At 40.6% G+C, this 21,971-nt stretch overlaps 3 protein-coding genes across 20 annotated transcripts in view; 1 reads left to right on the forward strand and 2 right to left on the reverse strand.

Moving 5' to 3' along the window:
* The window catches only part of LOC121882862 (clathrin coat assembly protein AP180-like), a 51,375-nt gene that overhangs the window by 13,019 nt on the left and 16,385 nt on the right, over positions 1 to 21,971 (reverse strand). For 13 of the 15 annotated variants that reach the window (XR_006092174.1, XM_042391345.1, XM_042391348.1 and 10 more), the window contains exons 1-11: positions 11,136 to 11,820; positions 10,740 to 11,019; positions 3,661 to 3,803; positions 3,111 to 3,186; positions 2,117 to 2,219; positions 1,829 to 1,922; positions 1,602 to 1,713; positions 1,400 to 1,506; positions 1,261 to 1,302; positions 668 to 741; positions 370 to 375 (exon numbers count right to left, since the gene is read on the reverse strand). Coding sequence is in view for 14 of the 15 variants with exons in the window: in XM_042391345.1 (XP_042247279.1) it covers positions 370 to 375; positions 668 to 741; positions 1,261 to 1,302; positions 1,400 to 1,506; positions 1,602 to 1,713; positions 1,829 to 1,922; positions 2,117 to 2,219; positions 3,111 to 3,186; positions 3,661 to 3,803; positions 10,740 to 10,869 (887 nt within the window). In the remaining variant the exon portion in view is untranslated. Of the gene's footprint in view, positions 1 to 369; positions 376 to 667; positions 742 to 1,260; positions 1,303 to 1,399; positions 1,507 to 1,601; positions 1,714 to 1,828; positions 1,923 to 2,116; positions 2,220 to 3,110; positions 3,187 to 3,660; positions 3,804 to 10,739; positions 11,020 to 11,135; positions 11,821 to 21,971 lie in introns of those variants that run through there. The other 2 variants (XM_042391334.1, XM_042391338.1) reach the window with 2 other exon arrangements.
* On the forward strand, positions 12,578 to 19,062 carry pgm3 (phosphoglucomutase 3). The gene is made up of 13 exons (XM_042391349.1): positions 12,578 to 12,664; positions 14,456 to 14,664; positions 14,945 to 15,129; positions 15,405 to 15,472; positions 15,586 to 15,719; positions 15,872 to 16,067; positions 16,543 to 16,700; positions 16,782 to 16,865; positions 16,943 to 17,041; positions 17,224 to 17,343; positions 17,463 to 17,585; positions 18,125 to 18,298; positions 18,437 to 19,062. Exons 2-13 carry the CDS (start codon positions 14,458 to 14,460, stop codon positions 18,524 to 18,526), a joined length of 1,638 nt encoding a protein of 545 aa, XP_042247283.1. The 5' UTR covers positions 12,578 to 12,664; positions 14,456 to 14,457; the 3' UTR covers positions 18,527 to 19,062.
* ngs (notochord granular surface) overlaps positions 18,577 to 21,971 on the reverse strand; it is a 65,268-nt gene continuing 61,873 nt past the window's right edge. For 3 of the 4 annotated variants that reach the window (XM_042391354.1, XM_042391351.1, XM_042391350.1), the window contains 6 exons: positions 21,470 to 21,604; positions 20,516 to 20,626; positions 20,326 to 20,436; positions 20,063 to 20,187; positions 19,651 to 19,893; positions 18,577 to 19,536 (listed from right to left, as the gene is read on the reverse strand). In XM_042391354.1, coding sequence (XP_042247288.1) covers positions 19,446 to 19,536; positions 19,651 to 19,893; positions 20,063 to 20,187; positions 20,326 to 20,436; positions 20,516 to 20,626; positions 21,470 to 21,604 — 816 coding nt within the window. In that variant the 3' untranslated portion in view covers positions 18,577 to 19,445. The remainder of the gene's footprint in view (positions 19,537 to 19,650; positions 19,894 to 20,062; positions 20,188 to 20,325; positions 20,437 to 20,515; positions 20,627 to 21,469; positions 21,605 to 21,971) is intronic. The other variant, XM_042391353.1, reaches the window with a different exon arrangement.

Below are 21,971 nucleotides of genomic sequence, written 5' to 3' on the forward strand. Positions count from 1 at the left end.
TTGCTTCTAATTGATTAAAATACTTAAGTAATATTTAAATTTTGTTCTAATGATCAATTTATAAGAAATTATTTCACTTTGGAGCAAAAACCCTTCATATTCTGATTCACATTGCGTGTCGGGATGTGACGATACACATGTGGTGACTTACTGTTTTATTGAAACATGTGTCTCTTGCAGAATGCACACATGTATTCAAATCAACACGCACAAATTCCCACATGTAAACCTGCATAATGTTTCTATTCACATGGGGATCACCTGTATAATTCACATGTGAATAATGTGTTACCTGGAGGGAAATGACAGCAAATATATCTACACTAAGAAGTTAGTAAACTCCAAACAAAACATACAGTATATGCTCACCCTTCACTGGTGATTCCAAATGAACATAAAGGGGGATAAAAGAGAGGAAGGGTTAAAGGAAATTATATAAATATACCACCTGCTTATGCCTGTTTCTACCAACATTTCTCTTCCTTTAGATTCTAAGTGACACAAGTCATAATAAACAAAAAGGGAGTTTCTCAGATTTCAGCCTCTTTTTCTTTTGTTATATGATCCTAGTTCTTCTATTCTAGCTCATTAGGGTTTTGTGTGTCATACTAGAATGAAGCAGTTGAACTGACATTTTAATAAAAAATGCCATTAAACAATCTCTTACCCCTTCTTTCCACCTTTTACATCCTCCAAACCGTTCATGTGTGTTTCCAGAGACTCCAGGATACTGCTGGGAGCCTGACAAAAAAATCAAAACTGGAGTAATCAATAAAAAATCCTTTCCACGTGTCTCCTGAATCGTATCATCAGTCTGTGCATTATTACGTCAGTGTTTACATTTCAATTCAAGCCGGAAAGCACTGAGAGTGACAGGGCTTTGGAAAATCTCACTACAACACACATCACACACACACACGCTTTTGTCTGGCGTGTTTGTCAAACTGAATTAAGCTCAACATGCCGACACTCCATCCCGCAAACAGGCACTCAGCCAGGGCACCCTGTGTTTCTGCGGTTACCGGCTCCTCAAGAGGTTTAAAAGGACAGTCCTCGTCGTCTGAGTCTGCTAGATCCACCACTACCCCCGGGTGGAGACACTGGGTGGGGAGATGGTGTTGGGTGAGGCATGGGTGCTTCTGTGCGTGCATATATATGTGTTTGGGAGGGGTGGCATTCATGTGCATTATATTGACCATCTTCAAATCTCTTTTAGGAGAGAAATAAAGAAAATGACAGCCACAATGTGTGGCAACTTACATAGTTGATGTCAGGAATGTCGTTTTTGTCAACTCCAACTGTCTGTTGAATGAAACAGAGTTAAAAAATCAGCTTTACAACGTTGCTCTGTCATGATGCATTATGACAGCCATGCTGAGGACTGGCAGGTGACCCTTACCTCAGCCAGCTTCATGAATTCCCCAATCTTTGTCACCCTGGTCAGGAACCTCTTGTAGATCTCCAAGGCCTCCTTACAATCACTCTTCTTCATCTTGAAGTATTTCTCTGCACACAAAAATAGGAAGTTTGCAGATTCAGATTCACTGTGATCTACAGTAATCTGCAATTTATACATATTTATTTGTTCATGGCCTACTGACCTAATAGGTTGATGATTCCGTCATTGTAGGATGCAAACAGTTTGACCAGATCCTTGAAGAGAAGCAAGAATGCAGCATTGATGATCCCATTGTTCAGCTCCTTGGGATGAACCTGAGAGGAGAAAGGAAAGAGGTTGCCGGTCATCTTATCATCAGTTTAAAGTGAAATCACCGGAAAACTTTCTAAAAACAAATAAATGTACAAATCAAGCCAATGCTGGACTCACATCAAACTCCAGGAGTGTGTCAATCTGAGTCTGCAGAACAGGCATCCCTTTCAACAGCTTCTCAGTGGTCATGGTCCTCATCACACCCTCAGCACTGAATGGACACAACAGAGAGAGCATTAGATGCTTCACAGACACAAGACGTAGCACAAGATAAGTGACAATAACTTAAAAACTGCATTTGGCCAAAGTCTTGGATAAATACAACCTCTGAATGACAAGGATGAACTGTGTAGAGGGCAGTGTGTAGAGTTGCAAGGCCTCTTTAAAACACCATGTTTGACGTACCCCTTCTTGACTCTGGTGAAGTCAAAAGCCATCTGGCGGTAAGCGAAAGCTTTCTCGTTCAGGTATCGTCCATACCGTCTGATGAATGTAGACATGTCGTAGCCTAAACAGAATAGATTTCTGTCAGAGAATACTCACAGGAAGCCTAGCAGTGTCAGCTTTAGTCTTTATTTTCCCTTATGTGATACATATGACGAACTTTCCTTGTCCCAAAAGGACAATGTTTTCTGCAAGCTGGGGTGAACGGTGTCTTCTTGCAAAAGGAAAAATAACACATTGTGGATGCATGAGAACATAAAATCTGGCTAAAAATCTGTTTAAACTCATCTGTTCCTCTAAAATCTGCATATTTATTCATGGAAAAAACATTTTAAAAAATCCCCAAATGAGTCTTAAAATCAATATAAAACAGATCGCAGAAGACATCTATCCCAAACTTCATGAAATTCAGCAGAAACCTTGGCATTTGTGACAATCTCTGTAAATATTTTGCAGGTGCTGGGTAACAGTTTTCAGCACAGAAAAATAAAAAAAAGAACAAATCTTGTTCCCCATTTCTTCTTTTAATCTACAAGGACAATATTTCAATAACAAATGGTAATTTTCATGAGAGGCAACACCTTTGTGTCATTTTCTTCAGCAGATCTGAAATTAGGTTGAACAGTAGATTAATGTCTTGTATATTTGTCTAAACATGCTGTTTCTTGTTTAGCTTGCAAACGTGTCTGTGATTAACACAGAAAAAGACACAGCAACACAATACAGCTCTGTTGACCAAGAATGTAAAAACAAATAATGTGTGTGTGTAATTTGTGCCATTGGCTCTATTTGCCAGATGGCTCTCTTTGTGTTTGTCTCTTCCTGTTTCTTTTTGCATTGTGAGATATTGAGAAAGTTCAGTAATGTGCCAGTATTCTCACCTGGAAGACAGATGATCTACATATATAATTTACAGAAAAAACATATCATCATCATCAAACTCAGGTGCTCTTACCGTGAGAGCCCGTTTTGTCAATGAAATTGCTGAGGTTGAACAGGGAGGTCCTGGAAGCCAAGTACTGAATAAACCTCTGAAGAAGAGAGAGAAAACACAAAAATCTGTCTCACAGGCAGTGGTGGAAAGAAATTAAATTAAAGGTAAACAAACACTTCAACATCTATAGCTGGGACTTGTCTTGCTGTACTTGCTGAACATTTTATTCCATTAAATAGCACTTCCAGCAGGTCTGAATCCATGGTTGACTGCTCGTACACTGGACCCACAGGACTCCTTTCATTCATTTGAGGAAATTGTGGTCAAAGTCTCTATTTATCTGTGAGACATCAGGCCTTTCTCAGCACCACACAGAACCCTCACTTCACTCAAAAAGACCAATTATAGCTCTCCAAAGTCATGACCTCACAAATTAATTGTCAAGACACATTTGGACAGGATGATAATTTGACAAACAACTGAATCCCACTAAAATACATTTTGTATTTAAATAAAGCTGGCATGAAATCAAGCTTGAATTAAAGATGATACCAGGGTCCCACCCATGTACCTCATTGCCGTGGACACACATGTGATGACTGGTGACAAGGGCCTTGAAAACGACCACCCAGCTGGCATTGGTGGCCCGTTCAAACAGCGTGTCAGCCATCTGAGGGATGTTCACGTTGGTGGTATTGGTGGCTGACACCAGGTCTGTAACACAACCACAAAGACAACCACAGACTTGTTAGATCAATCCATCAAAAGCTTCCCTCTCATTAAGCACCACAAGACCCTCTAAGGTCTGAGGAAATTTCATACTTTATGGTTCACTATATGAGAGGAGTCATGGTTAGTTTATTCTCAGACAAATGTCGACATAATTTGACTCACTCTGATTAAAGTTTGATTAAGTGAGCAGACTAAGTGTTCGCTGCAGAGCTGCTCTAGACACCCATGAGAATATTAAGCTGGGAAGAAGACCTGATGTACATACAAAATTATATCAGTGCTCAAGCACCCACACACACACACACACACACATACTGACGACGCACAGAGAAAGAATAATGCTGTCTCATCTCCCCTCCCATGGATGCCAGGTCAGAAAGGCAAACAGGGAGGTCTCAAAAAGTAAAAGTGACAAGATTTTTGTCTAAATACAAGATGGAATACAATAACTTGTTCTATGTTACATTACTTTAGCAGTAATCATACAGATAAATACAGTGTTAGTGCAAAGGAAAAGTGTGATGCATATGACATCTCCTGACAAACTCTCCTGCTCTAGCAGTAAACCAATGACTAAATAATCTCTTTCATTTATTATTTCATTATATAAACTACACATTAGGAAGCAACTTACATTTTTATTCTGTGAGTACTACTTTTTATGGCTAGCATATACACGATTTGAGTGTACCCATACCAATTGCAACATGAACTCATTTCCTCTTGCTCATATTGACAGAATTCAGTTATGAAAGGAAACACCCATTTGAGAGTTCCTGTGGGACATTTGTGTGTAAGAAGTGCACACAAATTGCTTTTGTAATTTACCCGATTACCTGAGTGTGCTGTCTTAGCATCAAATTTAAAAAAAACAAAAAAACAATCAAAATATCTAACATTTTCCGTATTATTTGTCTGATGAGGATGGGTGTTTTTTTTTTATTAGATACTGGGGTTACTTCTGCAGGGAGCCAGAGAGAGTCAGGCAGGCAGACAGGCATACAAATATAACGAGATAGAGATTTGGACAGAAACTGCAGGAAAGAGAGTGACATTGTGAGAAAGGATGGATGATATTTTTTCGAATGAAGTACATCACTGAATGTTTGCCAGCCCTGCAGTACACTAGAGGCCCTAAAATGTTGACATTCATTGCACATAAGGAACAGTTTGGTTACTTTTCTGTCCAGCACTCTGACATTGATGACTCAACAACAAGGGCAGGACTGAGTCTATCCATGGAGAGTGCCAGAGAGGAATGCAGCAAATATTGGCAGGCATCTCAGATAATGGAAGTAGAGGAAGGCCGTTATATTGAACGGGCCTTGGCTTTGCCTTGAGCTGGTAGATACCAAATTATAGACCAGACCAAAAATGCAACAGGAAGGAAGAGAAAGAACAAAGCACTCAAAAGAACAGCAGTTGAGAAGCACAAAGGTGGACATGAATGTGTAAGAAATGAGGAGACATGCGGGTGAGAGCAGGGAAGCTGTTCAAGGTCATAACAGGGCGGCCGGCTGGACGTGGGGGTTGGGGTTTAGGGTGGCTGGGGGGTTGTAAACAGATTATTACTAATCACTGTTCCTGGTCTTTCTATGGTAGCTGTCTCGCTGCCCATCCCCCAAACTGCACACACACCTGTCTCGACACAACCTGTTTTACACCATCTAACACATCTCCATTATCAGCTTCCTGTCGCCCGTGTTGTAGGTTGTAGATTCAGTTTTATCCAATTATCTTTCTGACACATCCTGACAACTGAGTAGACAGGAACTGTGTCCCAGTTCAGTGGCTGCATCCTTCAAAGACTGCATTTGAAGACTGAATGTGTCACAACAGCGCAACAAGGCTGTCCCATTTCGAAGGTTCCTTCAAATGCAGCTAGATCCTTCTGCCTAACCTATCCCAGAATGATTTTGCACCAACCGGCAGCCATCGCCGGGCTAAAAGCTGTTGTAATTTTAACTGTAGGACTGTTAATATGTCACTCTATAACGTTTTAAAGCGAGAAAGTAACCATTTAGATTCCCATTATGTGGTCAGTTTATCCAAATAACACCTGTTTGGAAATTTGCTCTGACATTTTCGGACATGTGAGGAGCGGCCGGCCAGGTGAGACCAGCCGGTCATCTCAGCTGCTAGCAGCCCGACTCCTGAGACGACTGGCCGGTCAGTGTCCGTTGCCATCCCGAGGAGAACATGATCCGATGAACTGATCTGTGCAGCTCTTTGGTAATTTACCACCGGCTCTAATGTAACATTTCATATATGATATAATTCCTTTTAGAAGATAAATGTTGGTCTCACAGATGAAATCGAACAATCGTAGCTGCCACATTAGTTTGTCTGAATGTAAAGGTTATTTTTTGTGAGAGAAAAAGTGTGAGTGGAGCTTCGAGTTGATATTTTGTCATAGTACAGTCAGGTAGGTGTGTTGAGGCTGAGCTGCTGCTGTCAGCAAGTACACTGCTGCAGAGAGAGTTAGAGGAGAGGAGAGCAGAGAGAGAATGGACAGGCTCTTCTCTCTACTCGAGAGATTAGTTGAAAAATAAAAAATATAGAATGAATGAATTAAAGTAATTGTTTAATACATCGTTTATTTCATTTACAGTGGTCTCAAGTGGTGGGTGTCAGGGTCCTTAAAAAGTCTTAAATTATTAAGTCTTAAATAAATATTAGGCCCCATAAAATGTGTTTATGTATATTTTGGTTGGCTGAGCAGGGAGTCCCTGGTGGTGCTGTTGGACCTAGATGCCGCCATAATAATAAAATTAAAATTCCTGGCTCCATTTCTAGTAGCTGTGTCCCAATCATCAACTGCAGCTGTCAAGATTGCTAGGCTACAGGTAAGGGCGGGAACAGATGATGACGCAAATAGGAAATCCTCCGTGGACCAGACCGTCTCATTTAACAACACTCGGTTTGGCCTTTGCGGTCTTTATAGACCGGGTCCTTCAAAGGATACAGCCCCTTAATTGGGACACAGCTAATATCAGCTTTAATGATTAAAATGAGGATTAAAAGCAAATGCTTTTTTTCCCTGGTTTTAAGTTAATCACTGGTCTTCCTCTGATCTTTATGTAATTAATTATGCTGCAGTCTGTACAACTTGACCAGACTGAACCACACTGATGATGTCTGATGTTTTTATATTTATAAAGGCTGACGTCACATTAATGACTTTTCATCTATGGCTCTTGTTTGCATTTATATTATTTAGTAAAGCTTTATATGGGCTATTGCTGCACAATATTCTATCTCTACTACTGCATTTTTTTATTCTAAAGATTAATTTTCTTCCTTTCACGTATTTCAATCATTTCCATTTGCTATCCATCCGCTGTTTTTTATTTTACGGACTTTATTCTGTTCCTCATTTAGCCTCACTGTAATATGGCTGAACATTACACCCGCCTGCAGCCTTTCTAAATCACACACACACACACACACACACACACACACACACAAACACACAGAGAGAGACAAGGTCCACAATGGCTGAAATGTGATTATATAATATTATCATGTCACCAGTGGCAAAGCTACGAGTTCATATTCATTCACTCATTCAGAAATCTTATCGTATGTGTTTACTGGTGTTTAATGTGTTGCCATACGGGCCATGTCACAGGCTATAATCCATGCTTTCTGTTGTGATATCATTACCTGAAGCAAACACACACTGACATACAAGTAGTGTGTGTATGTGTCTATATGTGTGTCTAATGAGGATTGGCCGAGCTAAATAAAGACTCTTACGGTAATCCACGGCCAACAGGAGCGTTCAAGGAATGAACTGTGAGGCCTCACACTGTGCAAGTGTATGTTTGTGTGTGTCTAGTGTCTGTGTAAGTGTCTTTTTCCGGTCCGTCTGCTATAATTGTGATTCGTAATTACACAACAAGCACTCTAGCGGTAGCCAGAATATTAGACGGAACACACACACACACGCTAACATTTCATCCAGGTTATTCTCGTCAGCTACTGTATGAGCTATTTGCGGTGACTTCCTGACAGCTTTAATCGGGTGATTTCACACCAATTCACGCCTTCATTCACGTGACTCTAACAGCTCTCACGTGACTGCCATGTGACCTCACTGATTCTCATGTAACATTGTGGTGTAAATGACTCGCAGGTGTTTAAAAATCCAATTAGCAGAACTGATGAAGACTCTTGTATGAGTTGTTTTCAGTTCTAGTGGGGAGGTTAATTTCAACTTGACATCCAGTGATACCAGTTCTGGCTCCAGCAGCTGTGACTCACACATAAACCCCATAATATATGTGGACTGGACTCATAATCTAGAGCTAGTTCCCAGTCTTTTTGGCTTGTGATCCCCTTTCACAGAATACATTTGTTTACCAGTTCAACCAAAGGGTGTTTGAATATTTTTAGCAGAAAAATTATCCAGTAGCTCAAATTTATATGAACATATTAAAACTTTTTGTCAACTTTCTCTTTTCTTGTCCTGTTGATCATGTAGCAACCCCTCATATTTGTCTTGAGGCCCCTTGTGAGAGTCTTGTTGTGAGAGTAATCACTCCTCTAGAGGTCACGTGACATATCTATATGTGAATTCCACTCTTCAAAACAGCCATTTCTTCACTAAGTGTATTTTCAACATGACCTCAGACGAATTTAAACCTATTGCCTTCGGTGTTGAGTGAACTCTTTCAGCTGACATAGAGAGGACCACATGCTCTGTAAAAATTCCCTCCAGTGCCCATTTTACTACCACTTTACTACAACATGGTGTCCAAATACGTGACTAATAACAAGGATGTGAAATTCAATCAACAGAGGAGGAATAACACACATTTAACACCTGGGTTTCATTCCCTGCAGTGTGGGCTTCAAATACAGGCATCAAAGAAACTAAATCATTTCATCCTGCACACATATTGAAACTTATTAGTTTTCATTTTGAGGATTGAATCATGGTTTAAAAAGCCATTTCTCAATGCAGGCGCACCTGTGATTGTGACACACCCATATTCACACACCTGCACCTTCCTCACGTGCTCATCTTTTACCATTACAGAGGTTTTTATAACTGATCAGAAATGCTTTTATAGCCAGTTATCTTTTTCCATATTCTAAAAGAAAACAATAATTTGTCCTCCTCAAACACACATCCATTGGAAAAGATAACAAACACCGATAAAAATACATTCAGAAACACTCGTCATTCAGTGTGTGAGAAAATACACATTCATCTGTGCACTATGGAGGTGATAAGCCTGTCATTTGTCCTCTTCCTTATCACAGTCTTCCTTTGTCATTACAGTGCCATCCCCTGACACTCTCAATCTGTTGCCACGGCAACTGCACTGCACCACCACCAACACACACCCACTTCCACCCCAAGGGTCACACACTGTGTCACCATGACAAAGGAATAAGACCACCGATTTATATATCTATCTAGTGTTAAATACTTATATATCCAACATGGTGAAAGGTGGCCAATTACTTTAACGGCCTTCTCTCGCACTTATTTGACTTTTTAAGGTGTTGTTACTATTTTCAGTCGGAACTGTTTCAAGACACAGAAAAATAATTACTATTTGAGTATATCTTGTTATGAATGGAGATGGTTTTCAGTTTTTTGAGGTTAGGTATTGCCTCCTGCTGAGATACACTTGCATGAGAGGCACAGTGGCCTACATACAGGAAGCTGGTTGAATTGCCCTAGAAATGGATACAGCATAACCTAAAACTTGCAGGAAGACCACATGTTCATATGTAGCCTATGTCTTGTTGAATCATCTTTGAATTAAAGCATATAATAATCCTTCCACGTGCCACGTGGTTAACAGAAGCAGTCTGATCCTTAGAGAAAAAGCTCAAGACTTGAACTAACGATGGTTAAACTGTCATGCTGATGTGTTGCTCGACAGCCACACAAGTCAACGTTCACAGTTAAAGTGAAAGACACACACACAAAGACTCGGACAAAGCAGAGAATGAGGAAGCAATGGTCCCTAGGGCATGCTAGCATTAGCATTGTCACCTTTGGCTGTTTAAATAATGCAAGGCAGTCATTGGCTGATTATTAAATTATTCAGCAGGGGAGCGGATCACAAGATATAACGTCCTAGCCCAAGACACAGGACCAGCCCTGCCCAGCGACCACACACAGACACACACACACACACAGACAACCAAAAGACAACCAGACCATCCATCATCTGTATGCAGTGCCACGCCACTGCTTTGGTCTGACACAGTATTTGTGGTTGGTGACAGTGATTAATCATGATTTGTCACTGCTGTCATCTATAGATGTGTCAATAAAACTGTGACTTTGATAATTTTATTCAGATGTGACTTTCCAGCCCCAGCAGATGAGCCAAAACTCGCTGATAGCCAATGTAAAACCCAGATGGGTGTCTACTGTATGTGCTGCAAGTTGTTCAGACAGCATGCATGCTTCGAGTTCACATTTTCACAAGTATTTGCACATGACATGTAAAGTTCCTGCTCTATCCAGACTTGCAGGGCTTCAGCACCTCTGTTGCAATAATAAGAAGTTAAAAAATGTCGCTTTTGCAGGAGCAGAGAAGGGAAATTAAATGGGCTGGTTTACTTGTCAGTCTACCTTAAAATATGACCTTTTCTCCCTCCCTCTCCCTCTATCCTACACTCTCTCTCTCTCTCTGGGTGTCCATCATCTCTACTGGAGGCTGACATAAAGGGTCAAAGAGGGGTCATCACCATGGCTACATCAATTCATTAAGGCACCACACCCATTTAAGCAAAGTGAATTAAGAAAACGACTGGTCATTGTATCACAGCTCTTGTGGTTGTGGTGGCATGTGGCCTGTGAGCGTGACTGCATGTGTGCATGAGGCCTATAGGCCTGTAAAACCATCCCATGCGGTGTGAAAGAAGAGGAAGAAGGGCTACACTTACACTCCAGGTGCTTTTTCTTGGGCGCCATCACTTCATGAGTGGTGGCTTTGCAGACAGCTCGGGCCATATCTGATCCCGTTAGCTGGTATTGCGCAGCGGCAATGCGATCCGTGAGCGTTTGCCCCGACATTTTCTCTCCGTTGAATCGACCACCTCAGGAATGTATTTCACCACGGGGCGACTTTTAAAAAAAAAAGGATATGAATAAAACCCAGCTGCTTCCCGGTGGTTCAGTGAGCGGATCCTGGTGCTTTCCCCCGATTGATAGGCCTGTGACCTTCTGTGTGGGCGGAAAAAAAGCACAGAAAATGAGATCAAACCACTACATAAATGTTATTTTCGCATCAAATCGTGCGGTCACGTTGATAATGTGCGCTGTGACATGAGTAGACTTACGCAAGGCTGTGAATTCCCTTCGGCTCGTCCCGTTATAGCTGTCAGTTCAGCACCTTGGACAGCTAAAGCCACACGGTTATGTAACACTCAACTGGCAATGAAAGCTATTTCCTTGCCCCGCAGCAATATTTTAAAAAACAAGCTAATTAAAAAATGCTGAGCAAGCGAGGCTCCTCTGATTGTCCAAATATATTTTTTGCAAAATTAAGGGATGTAAATCAACTCTCCATAGGTCGGTCAAATATCCCGTTTGGAGAGGGCACCGGGTTTGACTGCCTCCCTCAAGCGCCTGTGCATGAAAAAATATTACTTTCAGAGAGAAAAAAACCCCCACAGTATCCCCTTGGTCTGTCAGACTGCGGTGTTTCTGTCCGCTTTGATCTGTTCGTTTGGGCTCAGAAGTGCCGCTTCAGATAGGCTACTGTCGTCCTCTCCTCGGATCGACAGAAAAAATGCGCACCGCTCCCCGTTGGTGTCGCCAATACTGCGCAGCGCAAGATGCTCGGGAAGAGGAAAAGACAGAATTTCCTATTCTCCTTCCCCCCTCCTCCTGTCGCTTGTTTATTTATTTGCCTATCTATATGTCCATCTAGACTCTCCTCCCCCCAGCGGGTGCTTGGACAGGGTTGGGTGACAGACCACGTCCCATCCCACGTCTCTTAAAGGGGAGTCGACATGGGGTCAATGTGCAGAAACTCATATCGCTGTGCATTAAAGGGTTAATATACGAGCGTGACTGTGGCTTATGCGCTGCTGCATGTAGGCTATGCATCACACAGGGTTGCACGCACAGCATGCAGAATGACAGATGAAGGAGGTGAAGAATATTCGTGCAGATAACTCTAATTTCCCAAATTGTTTGTGGTTAATCAACTGAGATAATAGATCTGGGTTATTTTGGCCCACATTAGGACGGGAAGGAAAAACAGAACATTAAATAAACGTGTCCAGACTCCATATTTGCTCTATATGAACCTATAACAGAGTTATTGTGGATATTTTTGCTTAAATTGATCTACCCAAATATGCTCTGAAAACAAGACGCCTTGTATTTTTTTTTTTATGAAAGTGCATGTAAAAAATAAAATGAAATAATGAGATGCCATATTTATATGTTCATTTGGCGTGGTTGCAGTATTGAGAACGTCCCCTTATCAGGGTATAACAGGAGACAATCATCCATGAGGAAAGGCGCACTGACAGGCACGCTGAGCGTAATCGCGTCACTTGACGTACCCGGAACTGTGGCCACGTCGTCAATCAAGCCTATTTTTTTTTCCCCAGGATGGCGAAGTCATGACCCGCCCTACGCTGCCTCTGATTGGCTAGTACTCATTTCCTTCATTGGTTGGGTTGGTTAGATTTAGGAAGGAATATCAGGATAAGCCAATCAGGGGCAGAGTAGGGCGGGTTATGACTTCGCCGTCCTAGGATAAAAACATATCGCGGACCGGACAGGGACCAGAAAACCAGGAAGCTTTTCATTTGTTTTATTACTCTGCGGTACTCATCCCTCAGAAAACCAAACAGTAAGTGAATTAAAGACAACTTAATCCGCTAACAATGATAACGTTGGTTTGTTAGCAGTGTCTGTAACATTTAGCTGTGAAATCACCAGTTTGTGACGTGTGTTAATATAATTTAAGACAGTTAAAGTGAGTCAGAGTTAGTTAGGTTTGTCATTCAATGATATGCTTCAGTTTATTGAGCTTATCGTTGTACTAGACAGCTGTACATGTGGCTGCTGTAATTTGCTGCAAACTTTGCCCTCTTCTTGCTCTTTGGCATTTTATGGAAAAGTTTAGTCAATTCGTTGCTTTCAGCTGCTGTTTTTACACCGAGGAAAGACATATTTGTATGTTTTCATTCATATGTATTCTTAAAACAGCTGTGTTTTCTCTGGCAGAAATACAACTTCTATCTCTGCTTTGAGTGTATTTTAGTGACCATTCAGGGAGAAGATTTATCCCAGAACATTACAAAACTCTTTCTGTCAGTCATAATATATAATATAAATCAATATACCCTCACTGGATGTGTGCAGAACAATTACATTATACTTCATATGTCTGTTTCAGTGAATCAGGTGTAGGACATTTACTCAAGTACTGTGTACACGTAAAATAAACTTCCCAATAGTGTATAAACTAGTTAGCTCTTCCTCAACCAGCTAAAACATCACACATTTATGCATCAATAATAATAACCCTATAACATGATAATATACTCTAACTTTGCTGTATGATGAATTCTTTTACATGTCAAAGTGGATGTATATTTTGCTGATAATACCAATGTGCTTTTGAGATTTTGAATGCAGGACTTGTACTACTAATGAAGTGTTTTTACATTGTGATAGTGATGAGGGCAAACAAAGCTTTCTGAAACACTGGATCAATATGAAGCAACTGCATTGAAAATGGTTCACTGTTTCGAAGCATTTGATACAGTCAAAATGACATCATCTGCTGGGCCGGTGTCGGTATTGCATTTGTATGGATTAATTAAATCTGAGACCGAGATGAAACCGTCAGAATATAAATTGTCTCACTGCTTTCTTTATAATTATTTTGTTCAATAAAGTCTATATTATTAGAAGTGATCACCTTTAAACAGAGTCTACAGCTCTGTTCTTAAATACTGTGGTAGATTGAGAAGCACCCTGTATCTTCTTTTTTGATGGACAGCTTTATTGAAGCAATTATACAACAAGTTTACAACGCCTTATGTATACAATTTGAGTTTACAATCATAAGTACGCCCGGCGAGACTAAAGGTTGTTGTAAAAACAATAATAAAGAAAAGTTAAATAAATATCTTGTAAAGTTTACTGTGGTTATAAGTTTTAACAGCTTTTTTGTTTGTACACTCAGATAATGAAGAAATGTATTGTTCGATATGGACAGTCAGCACTAAAAAGTTTGGCTTTTTACTTAAGAATTTAGATTTATGAACATAAAATATGGTCAAAATAATAAAAGTAAATTAATCAGATAGCACTTTGAACAGAGACTACTGTCATATTCAGTGAATCACATCCTCTATCCAAAACCAGTGCCACACCTGTCTGATAAGAATGTGATATAACAAGGTCTCGTTTGGGATGGTCACTTGATTTTTAGCGTGGTGAAGCAGGACATTGAAACATCTTTGCTGCGATACTTTTGCTAATACATCCATGCTTTGGCTTTTAAAGGTCAATAGTCTGCTTCAATTGTAACATCACTACATTGTGGTACTGCTAGTTTTACTTAAATAAAGGACCTGAGCTCTTCCACCACTGACTGTTGCGTGTGTTTTGTTTTTATGATGTGTTTCAGCGATGGCCCAGTTTCAGGAAGTATCAAGACAGTCCAGCCTGCACCCTAAGCCTGCAGGGTTGGTTTTGCAGTATGGCACCGCTGGTTTCAGGACTAACGCCAAACAGCTGGACCACATCATGTTCAGGATGGGACTGCTGGCAACACTCCGCTCCAAAAAGACAAAAGCCACCATCGGAGTTATGGTCACTGCATCTCACAACCCAGAGGTGTGAGAGTAATACTAACTTCTCCTTCTGTCTCACCTATGATGGTCTATGATACATATTATAATAAGACATATTTTTGATTTCATGATGAACCTTTCCAATTAAAATCTTTTGGCCTCATGATGTTTAAAATAGGCAGGATTCACCTCTAGCTGTCTAATCTTATGTGTCTTTCCTCCTCCAGGTAATTTTACATGATCCTGCCAGTTTAGACTGTCATCATGTAATACTCAGACTCTACCTTTTCCTGTCTCTCTCTTTTATTTTTGGACTTGTGTAGGAGGACAACGGGGTGAAGCTCATTGACCCCATGGGGGAGATGGTGACACCGGCATGGGAGGGCTACGCCACCCAGCTGGCCAACGCAGAGCAGGAAGAATTGCTTACTGCTCTGAAGGACGTTATAGAGAAGGAGGCCATAAACATGAGCCAGGAAGCGAACGTGTTTGTAGGCAAAGACACCAGGTAATATGATGATTACTAATTTTTTTCTAATTTAATTGATATACACAAATGACATTCAGCTAATGGGTAAAACTAAAAAAAACACCAGGTAAACTTTTTAAAAATGTTGTTGTACTGGCTCTCCTAAACTTGAATGCTCTTCTTGACTAACTTGACTTTTGAATCTAGCGGAAATATAGATTTTTTTTTGCCATAACAGGCTGTTAAACCTACAGATTTTTCTCTCTTGGCATATGTCCTTATGATTAACTATGATGTGTATTCTCTAACAACAGGAGCAGCAGCGCCAGCCTTTCACAAGCAGTACTGGATGGAGTATCTGCTCTCAGTGGTCACAGCAAAGGTTTGGTTTATTAAACTGAGTGTATCCTCTAAATTTTGTTGTTTGCTTGTCTAGTTTTATTAATTTCTCAGTTGCTCTCTTCTCACTATTTACTTGTCTTTTCATTCAATCAGACTATGGATTGGTAACCACCCCACAGCTCCACTTCATGGTCTGTTGTCAGAACACTCTGGGCAAATATGGAGAGGCCACAGTGGACGGATACTACAACAAACTCTGCCAAGCTTTCATTCAGCTCACCAAGAGTGTAAGAAATCATGGCGTGTCATTATTGTTTTCTTGTGCCTTCAATCATGTACTGTATGTTTGTGTGGGCGTGTGTGTGTTTTTGGAATTTATCCATCCACCAAGCAATCACTTCTTCCTTTCTCCTTTCATCCGTCTTTTGCTCTCTGGTAGGCGTCCAACCGTACAGACGACCAGAAGCACCTCTGTGTGGACGGTGCTAATGGCATCGGGGCTCTGAAGGTGCGTGAGATGGAGAGACACCTAAAGACGGAGCTGCAAATTTCCCTCTTCAACGACGGCAGCAAAGGGAAGCTAAATCACGAGTGTGGTGCCGACTTTGTCAAAGTGCAGCAGAAACCTCCAACAGGTGGGAGCGAGCTTTTTAGACACGTGTAGAGTAAGTTTTTGATAAGCAGGTGCAGATGGAGGTGAACAATGTGTTAAAGTAGGTTTTTATCACCAACATCCTTTATGTGCTGACTAAGTATGGACTCATAAACAAACTACCAACAACAGCAAATATGATAACTGTTTGTGTGGTTTTCTTATTTAAAATCATAGATGCAGTACTTGACCACAAGTAATAATTTTTTTTGGCGTTTTACTAATGTTTGTACAGTGACGTTAAACTTTTACAAATCCATCAACACCAGTGGTAACAGTTGAAGCCTCAGTCATAATTTCTGTGTCTCTGTAATTGTAATTTTTGAAACATTTTTCAGATAAATGTATAAAGTATGTCCAGGGGAAATTTTGAAATTAAAAAGAGAGATGGTGTTTTTAGTTATCACTTCAATAATTTATCTCTCTCTCTCCCCCCTCCTCCTTCTGTCTGTGTGAAGGCATTAAGACAAACGCAGGTGAGCGATGCTGCTCATTTGACGGTGATGCTGACCGAATAATTTATTACTACACCGACTCTGAAGGACGATTTCACTTGCTGGATGGAGACAAGATCGCCACACTCATCAGCACTTTCCTTAAAGAGACGCTCACAGAGGTGCACACTCTCACGTACCAACATGTAAACAATGAATAGGCACATACACACAAATACTAAATTGTGTTTGTGCTCATACAGGCGGGCCTAGACTTGAAGATAGCAGTGGTGCAAACCGCTTATGCTAACGGAAGCTCGACACACTATCTGGAGGACACTATGAAAGTGAGCAAACACACACAAACCTGTATCTTTATATTTATTGAAAGAAGTCAGTGCTAACATACCTTCATGTGTCTTAGGTAATAGTGAGGTGCACTAAGACTGGAGTGAAGCACCTGCATCATGCAGCGCAGGAGTTTGACACTGGTGTCTACTTCGAGGCAAATGGCCACGGGACTGTGAGTAAACAGACACACTCAGACAAATGATGTCAAGCACCTATCATCACCATTCTAGCACCAAAACAATAGCCCTTTCTTTCTGTGTCTAAGCTGCGGTACAGTGTGTCTGTTGTCATTATTAAATTATTAATTAAGTTTTAACATTACAGCGTGTGATTGCGTGTTTGTGTTGTGGTCAGGTGTTGTTCAGCAAGGCGGCTGAAGAGAAGATCCAACAGCTGGCTGAAAATCCCAACACCGATGACAAGAGGAAGAGAGCAGCTCTCCTGCTGCAGAACACGATTAATGTCATCAACCAGGTAAACACACTCACACACTCACGCACACATCGAACCAAGGTATGAAAAGAAGCAAAATCATGTAAAGACTGTGTCTCTTTGTTATGCTGAGTAATATTTTGTGTTTTTATCTTCCAAAGACTGTAGGTGATGCAATTTCTGACATGCTGCTGATTGAGGCTATATTAGCCATCAAAGGTATGACTGTCCAGCAGTGGGATGCCATCTACAGTGACCTGCCAAATAGGCAGCTTAAAGTCAAGGTACATACACATTTATGGATCACTTTTTTGTTTTTCTTTGCCCTTCACAACAAAACAGCATCACTCAAAGTTCTAACAGCCTTAATAGTCCTTTTTTTTTTTTTACAGAGGACGTTGAGAATTTCAGCTTGAATTCTTTGTAAAACTATTGCACTAAATTAATCAATCAGCTTTCTCTAACCTTGGATCAGAACTTCACATCCTGAAGAAATCCTTCTGAAACTGATACAGTGGCAGTTTTGAAATTATATCATTATAGCTTAATAAGGCCTCTTTCTCTGACTTTGATCAACAGCATATCTTACTTAAAATATTATTTAAGATGAGTTCTCGAAATGTTCCAAACAAGTCCTTAATAGACAAAAAAAAGTACTTAGCACTGAGTGCGATAACCTTCTTTCTTAGATCTAGTGCGGTTTCACTTCAGGGAACTGTAGGAGAGCAGATTTTGACAGCTTTTATGTGTGACTTTGAAGACTTTTATTGTACTGAACTTATCTGTACTCATCTTCAATGTCAACCGTGACTTTGTTCTGCAGGTGTCAGACCGCAGGGTGATCGACACAACAGATGCAGAGAGACGGGCAGTGAGCCCAGCAGGACTACAGGAGGCCATTGACAGCTTAGTGAAGAAATACAGACTGGCCCGCTCCTTTGTGAGACCCTCTGGTACAGAGGACGTGGTCAGAGTTTATGCCGAAGCAGAAACTCAGGTGAGGATTCCTCTTCTTCTGTGTTCTGGAAAATTTTCTGTGCTCGGCCTTTATTCTCTGACATATGCAGCTATAACTGTGCAAAAAATACCTCTGAATAGAAGTTCGGTTGCTCTCATATTGTGTTTTTTGTTTCAGGAGAGTGCTGATGCCCTGGCACATGAAGTCAGCCTTGCAGTATATCGCATGGCAGGTGGAGTGGGAGATGAACCCAGGCCGCTGCACTAGAAACACTTATGCACACAATGTTGACCCATCAATATGTGATTTTTTTTAAAAATGCAATTCCAGTTGATAACATCATTTTCTACAGTCATAATATATCAAAATATCATGGTTTTTATTTTGGTAAGGTGCCAAATCATTTTGTACTGTTAATTGCACTTAGTTCTTCACTCCGATTTCTATTTTTCTGTATTTCTATGTCAAGATATGGGGGGCACTGGAACACAATGAAAAGGTTTTATGTTACATTAAGTAATGGTACTCTTGGCTTGTTATTGCATCTCAAACAGGCTGTCATGTGCCTAAAAATAATGAGTTAATTTGTAACATAAATAAGCTGCTATACTGGATACATATATCATAATTATTCATTTCCGTTTCTGGGAGGTTTTAATGTGGGTTTCAATAAACATTTTATCATACTGTAACTTCCTACTACAGTTAAAGTAAGGAATTTTCAAATTAAAATGGTGAAATTGAAGGTTTACATGAATGTTGGGTAGATTATTGAATAAATAATGCAAAAAGAGAAAACAACACTTATGACTGCACGCATCTTTTGATTGAAATGAAAACCATAACCATGATTGCTTGTTGTTTATTTTTCGTTACTTTGAAAGACACATTCCTGACACACAGGAGGAGTTAAAGAGTAGAGAGGCTGACAAAGAGTTAGGAGCAGGCAGAGCAGAGCGACGGGACACAGTGCTTATCTCTCTTAGTGAAAAGTCTCAGTGGAAAATGCAAAATTTCTTAAAATGGGTGTGTTATTTGTGTACAAGTTGGAAATTCCTCTCATTGCTGCACAATGTGTTTTTTCTTAAAATCAATATTGAATTCTAAGATTTAAAAGCACTGGAAAAAACCTAAATAACATGACATGAAACATGTACAGTATATAGTCAGTAAGAGTCGCTCAGGTCTAATCTTCTATATCGTCAGCTGCTCCAGAAATGGTGATGGTGCGCTCCTGTGTGTTGCTCTCATAAGTGTCCTCTTCTGTCTTAACTGTTCTGGGAGGATGGGTAACAGGTAGAGAAATAAGATTAAGACAGATTACTGTATCGGTTGGCTACTAATATTCAACTGAAAAGTGTTACAAATAAGTTGTAATAGACATTCTCTACCTGATGAGCAGAGTCTTCCTCTCAGATGTCTCAGTTGCCTGCTTCTCTAAGTTACCATCTGTCTGGGTGTCTCCACTTGCACTTGGAGCTTTCTCTGCCCCTTTTCTGGCTGTGTCACCAACGGCGGAGACTGAAGCTGAAGCAGCATGCAGATTGACAGTGGAAGTCAGAGGCAGGGCTCCAGTCAAGGAAAGGTGAAGGACCGTGGTGCTCAGACGGCTGTCCTCTCCCTCGATCAGTTTCCTGCCAAATAAAGAGAAGCGAGTGAAGTTTAAAAGAATGTGGCATACAAAACTAAAAATACCCTGTTTGCAGTCCCAGCTTATATTTTCTACTAAATGTAAAACAATCAGGATACCTTCTGGATATGGCATTATGATCTGCTTACAACCTGAGGCTGTGGTTTGTTTACCTGTAGGTGGTGATCTCCATCTCCAGAGCCATCTTGACATTCAGTAGGTCCTGGTATTCACGCAGCAACAGAGCAATCTTCTCCTTGGTCATCCTCAGATCCAGTTTAATCACGTCTATACGCTCCTGTAGCAATAGAATAAGTTTTAGGATGAGAAAATGTTCAAAAATTATCCTTTATATTCATTAAGAAAATGTGATATGCAACCTACTGTGAAAACTGAATTGCATCAGTGCAACACCACATCAAGTCAGTTTACTTGCCTCCAGATCTTCCTCCTTCTTCTTGTATTTCTCCACCATGTCATGGATCTGAGCTTTCAAATACTCACTCCTTGTCGTCAGTGTATCCAATTCGCGTTCCTTGTTGAGGATCTACAGACACATACAGACTCATTTTTAGGTTAGGAAGAGGTATTACTATCCATGAACGAGAACAGGAAATAATACTCACATCCTTCTTATAGGTTGCGATTTCCTCTCTCACACTGCGAACACTTTGGATGTGTTTGGTGGAGGCGTTGCTCAGGTCCTGAAACTTTGTCTTGTACCAAGTGTCCATTTCCTGAAGAAAAATAGTTTAATAATCTTATGTTAACTCCTTTGAGTAACTTTACGTATTCTTTCTTGCATGTTGTTTGTAGAGATTCAAGATTCAATACTTTGTTGCCATAAAACTTAGTTGTTAGGAATTTGCCTCATCGTGCTCATGACAGAACAACAATCACAGCATAACAGTTAAGACACATAATAATAAAATAAAAAACACATAACTCCCATCCCATAAAACATTACACACAGTCCAAGAGGAAAGTCTAGTGCAAAAAATAAAATGTCAGGTGCTTTAAAATACAGTTAGTGTTTTGATTTCATAAAGTGCTGATGCAGAATTGGGGAACCATTTAGTAATTGAATGGTTCTGCAGTAAGTGCTGTTAAGGAAATGGGATGTCTCAGTTTTAATGGCCCAGAGCCTTTTTCCTGAGGGGAAAGTTATTAAGAGGGGGTTGGCAGGGTGCGCGGAGTCCTGTCGTCCTTTTAGACCTTTGCACTGTATGCGGGTCTCGTATATGTCAGAGATGGGAGTGAGTTTGCAGATGATGAATTTTGAGGCAGAGCAAACAGTTCTGTCTGGCTGCTTCCACTGCTGAGCTGTGGAGTTGCAATACCACAGAGATGTAGGAAAGGTGAGATCGCATCGCATTCCCTCACTGGACACCCTAAACTTTTTGAGCTGGTGCAGAAAAGTCTTTGGTGGACTTTCTTCATGATGCAGATCGAGTTGTCATCCCATTTTAGAGAGGAGAAGATTGTTGTTCCGAGAAACTTAAGGCATCAATGGTTCAAGATGTGTGAGCAAAGAAGAAGATTTGAAGTGAACATGATGTGGCTTCAAGGCTGTGCCATACCTGTAGGTTTTTGGCAGCGATGCTGTCGTACTGAGATTGGATCTGTTTGAGAGAAGAGGAGAGGTCTGGGAGACCAAAGCTCAGGGCCACTTTGGAGTTTGCTGAATAGATCTCCTGCATCAGCTCCTCAATTTCCTTTCAGTGGATCACAAACCACAGAGAGAGAAAGATGATGTTTTATACAACTTCAGTAATATGACTCAAAAGGTATAAAAGATGATTTTAAAACCACATGGGCACAGTATTTAACCTGGAATGGGGTTAAGTAACGGAAACGTTGCTTTATGTTGTTAGGAAAGGTTCACTTCACCAATCTGCACTAAAGGTTAATCACAGCTTTCCCCATTAGCTTCCTATGTGCCCTTCACACTATGCTGATAATTGCCATGTTTACAGTGTTACTCACTCTATCCATCAACAAGGTCTCGGTTTAAGTAAAACCTGTCATAACGATAATTACCAGCTCATTAAACCATTAATGACAAAATGAATGGCATGCCAG

This window comes from Thunnus maccoyii, chromosome 17, assembly GCF_910596095.1.
Source record: "Thunnus maccoyii chromosome 17, fThuMac1.1, whole genome shotgun sequence".
Taxonomy (NCBI): Eukaryota; Metazoa; Chordata; class Actinopteri; order Scombriformes; family Scombridae; genus Thunnus; species Thunnus maccoyii.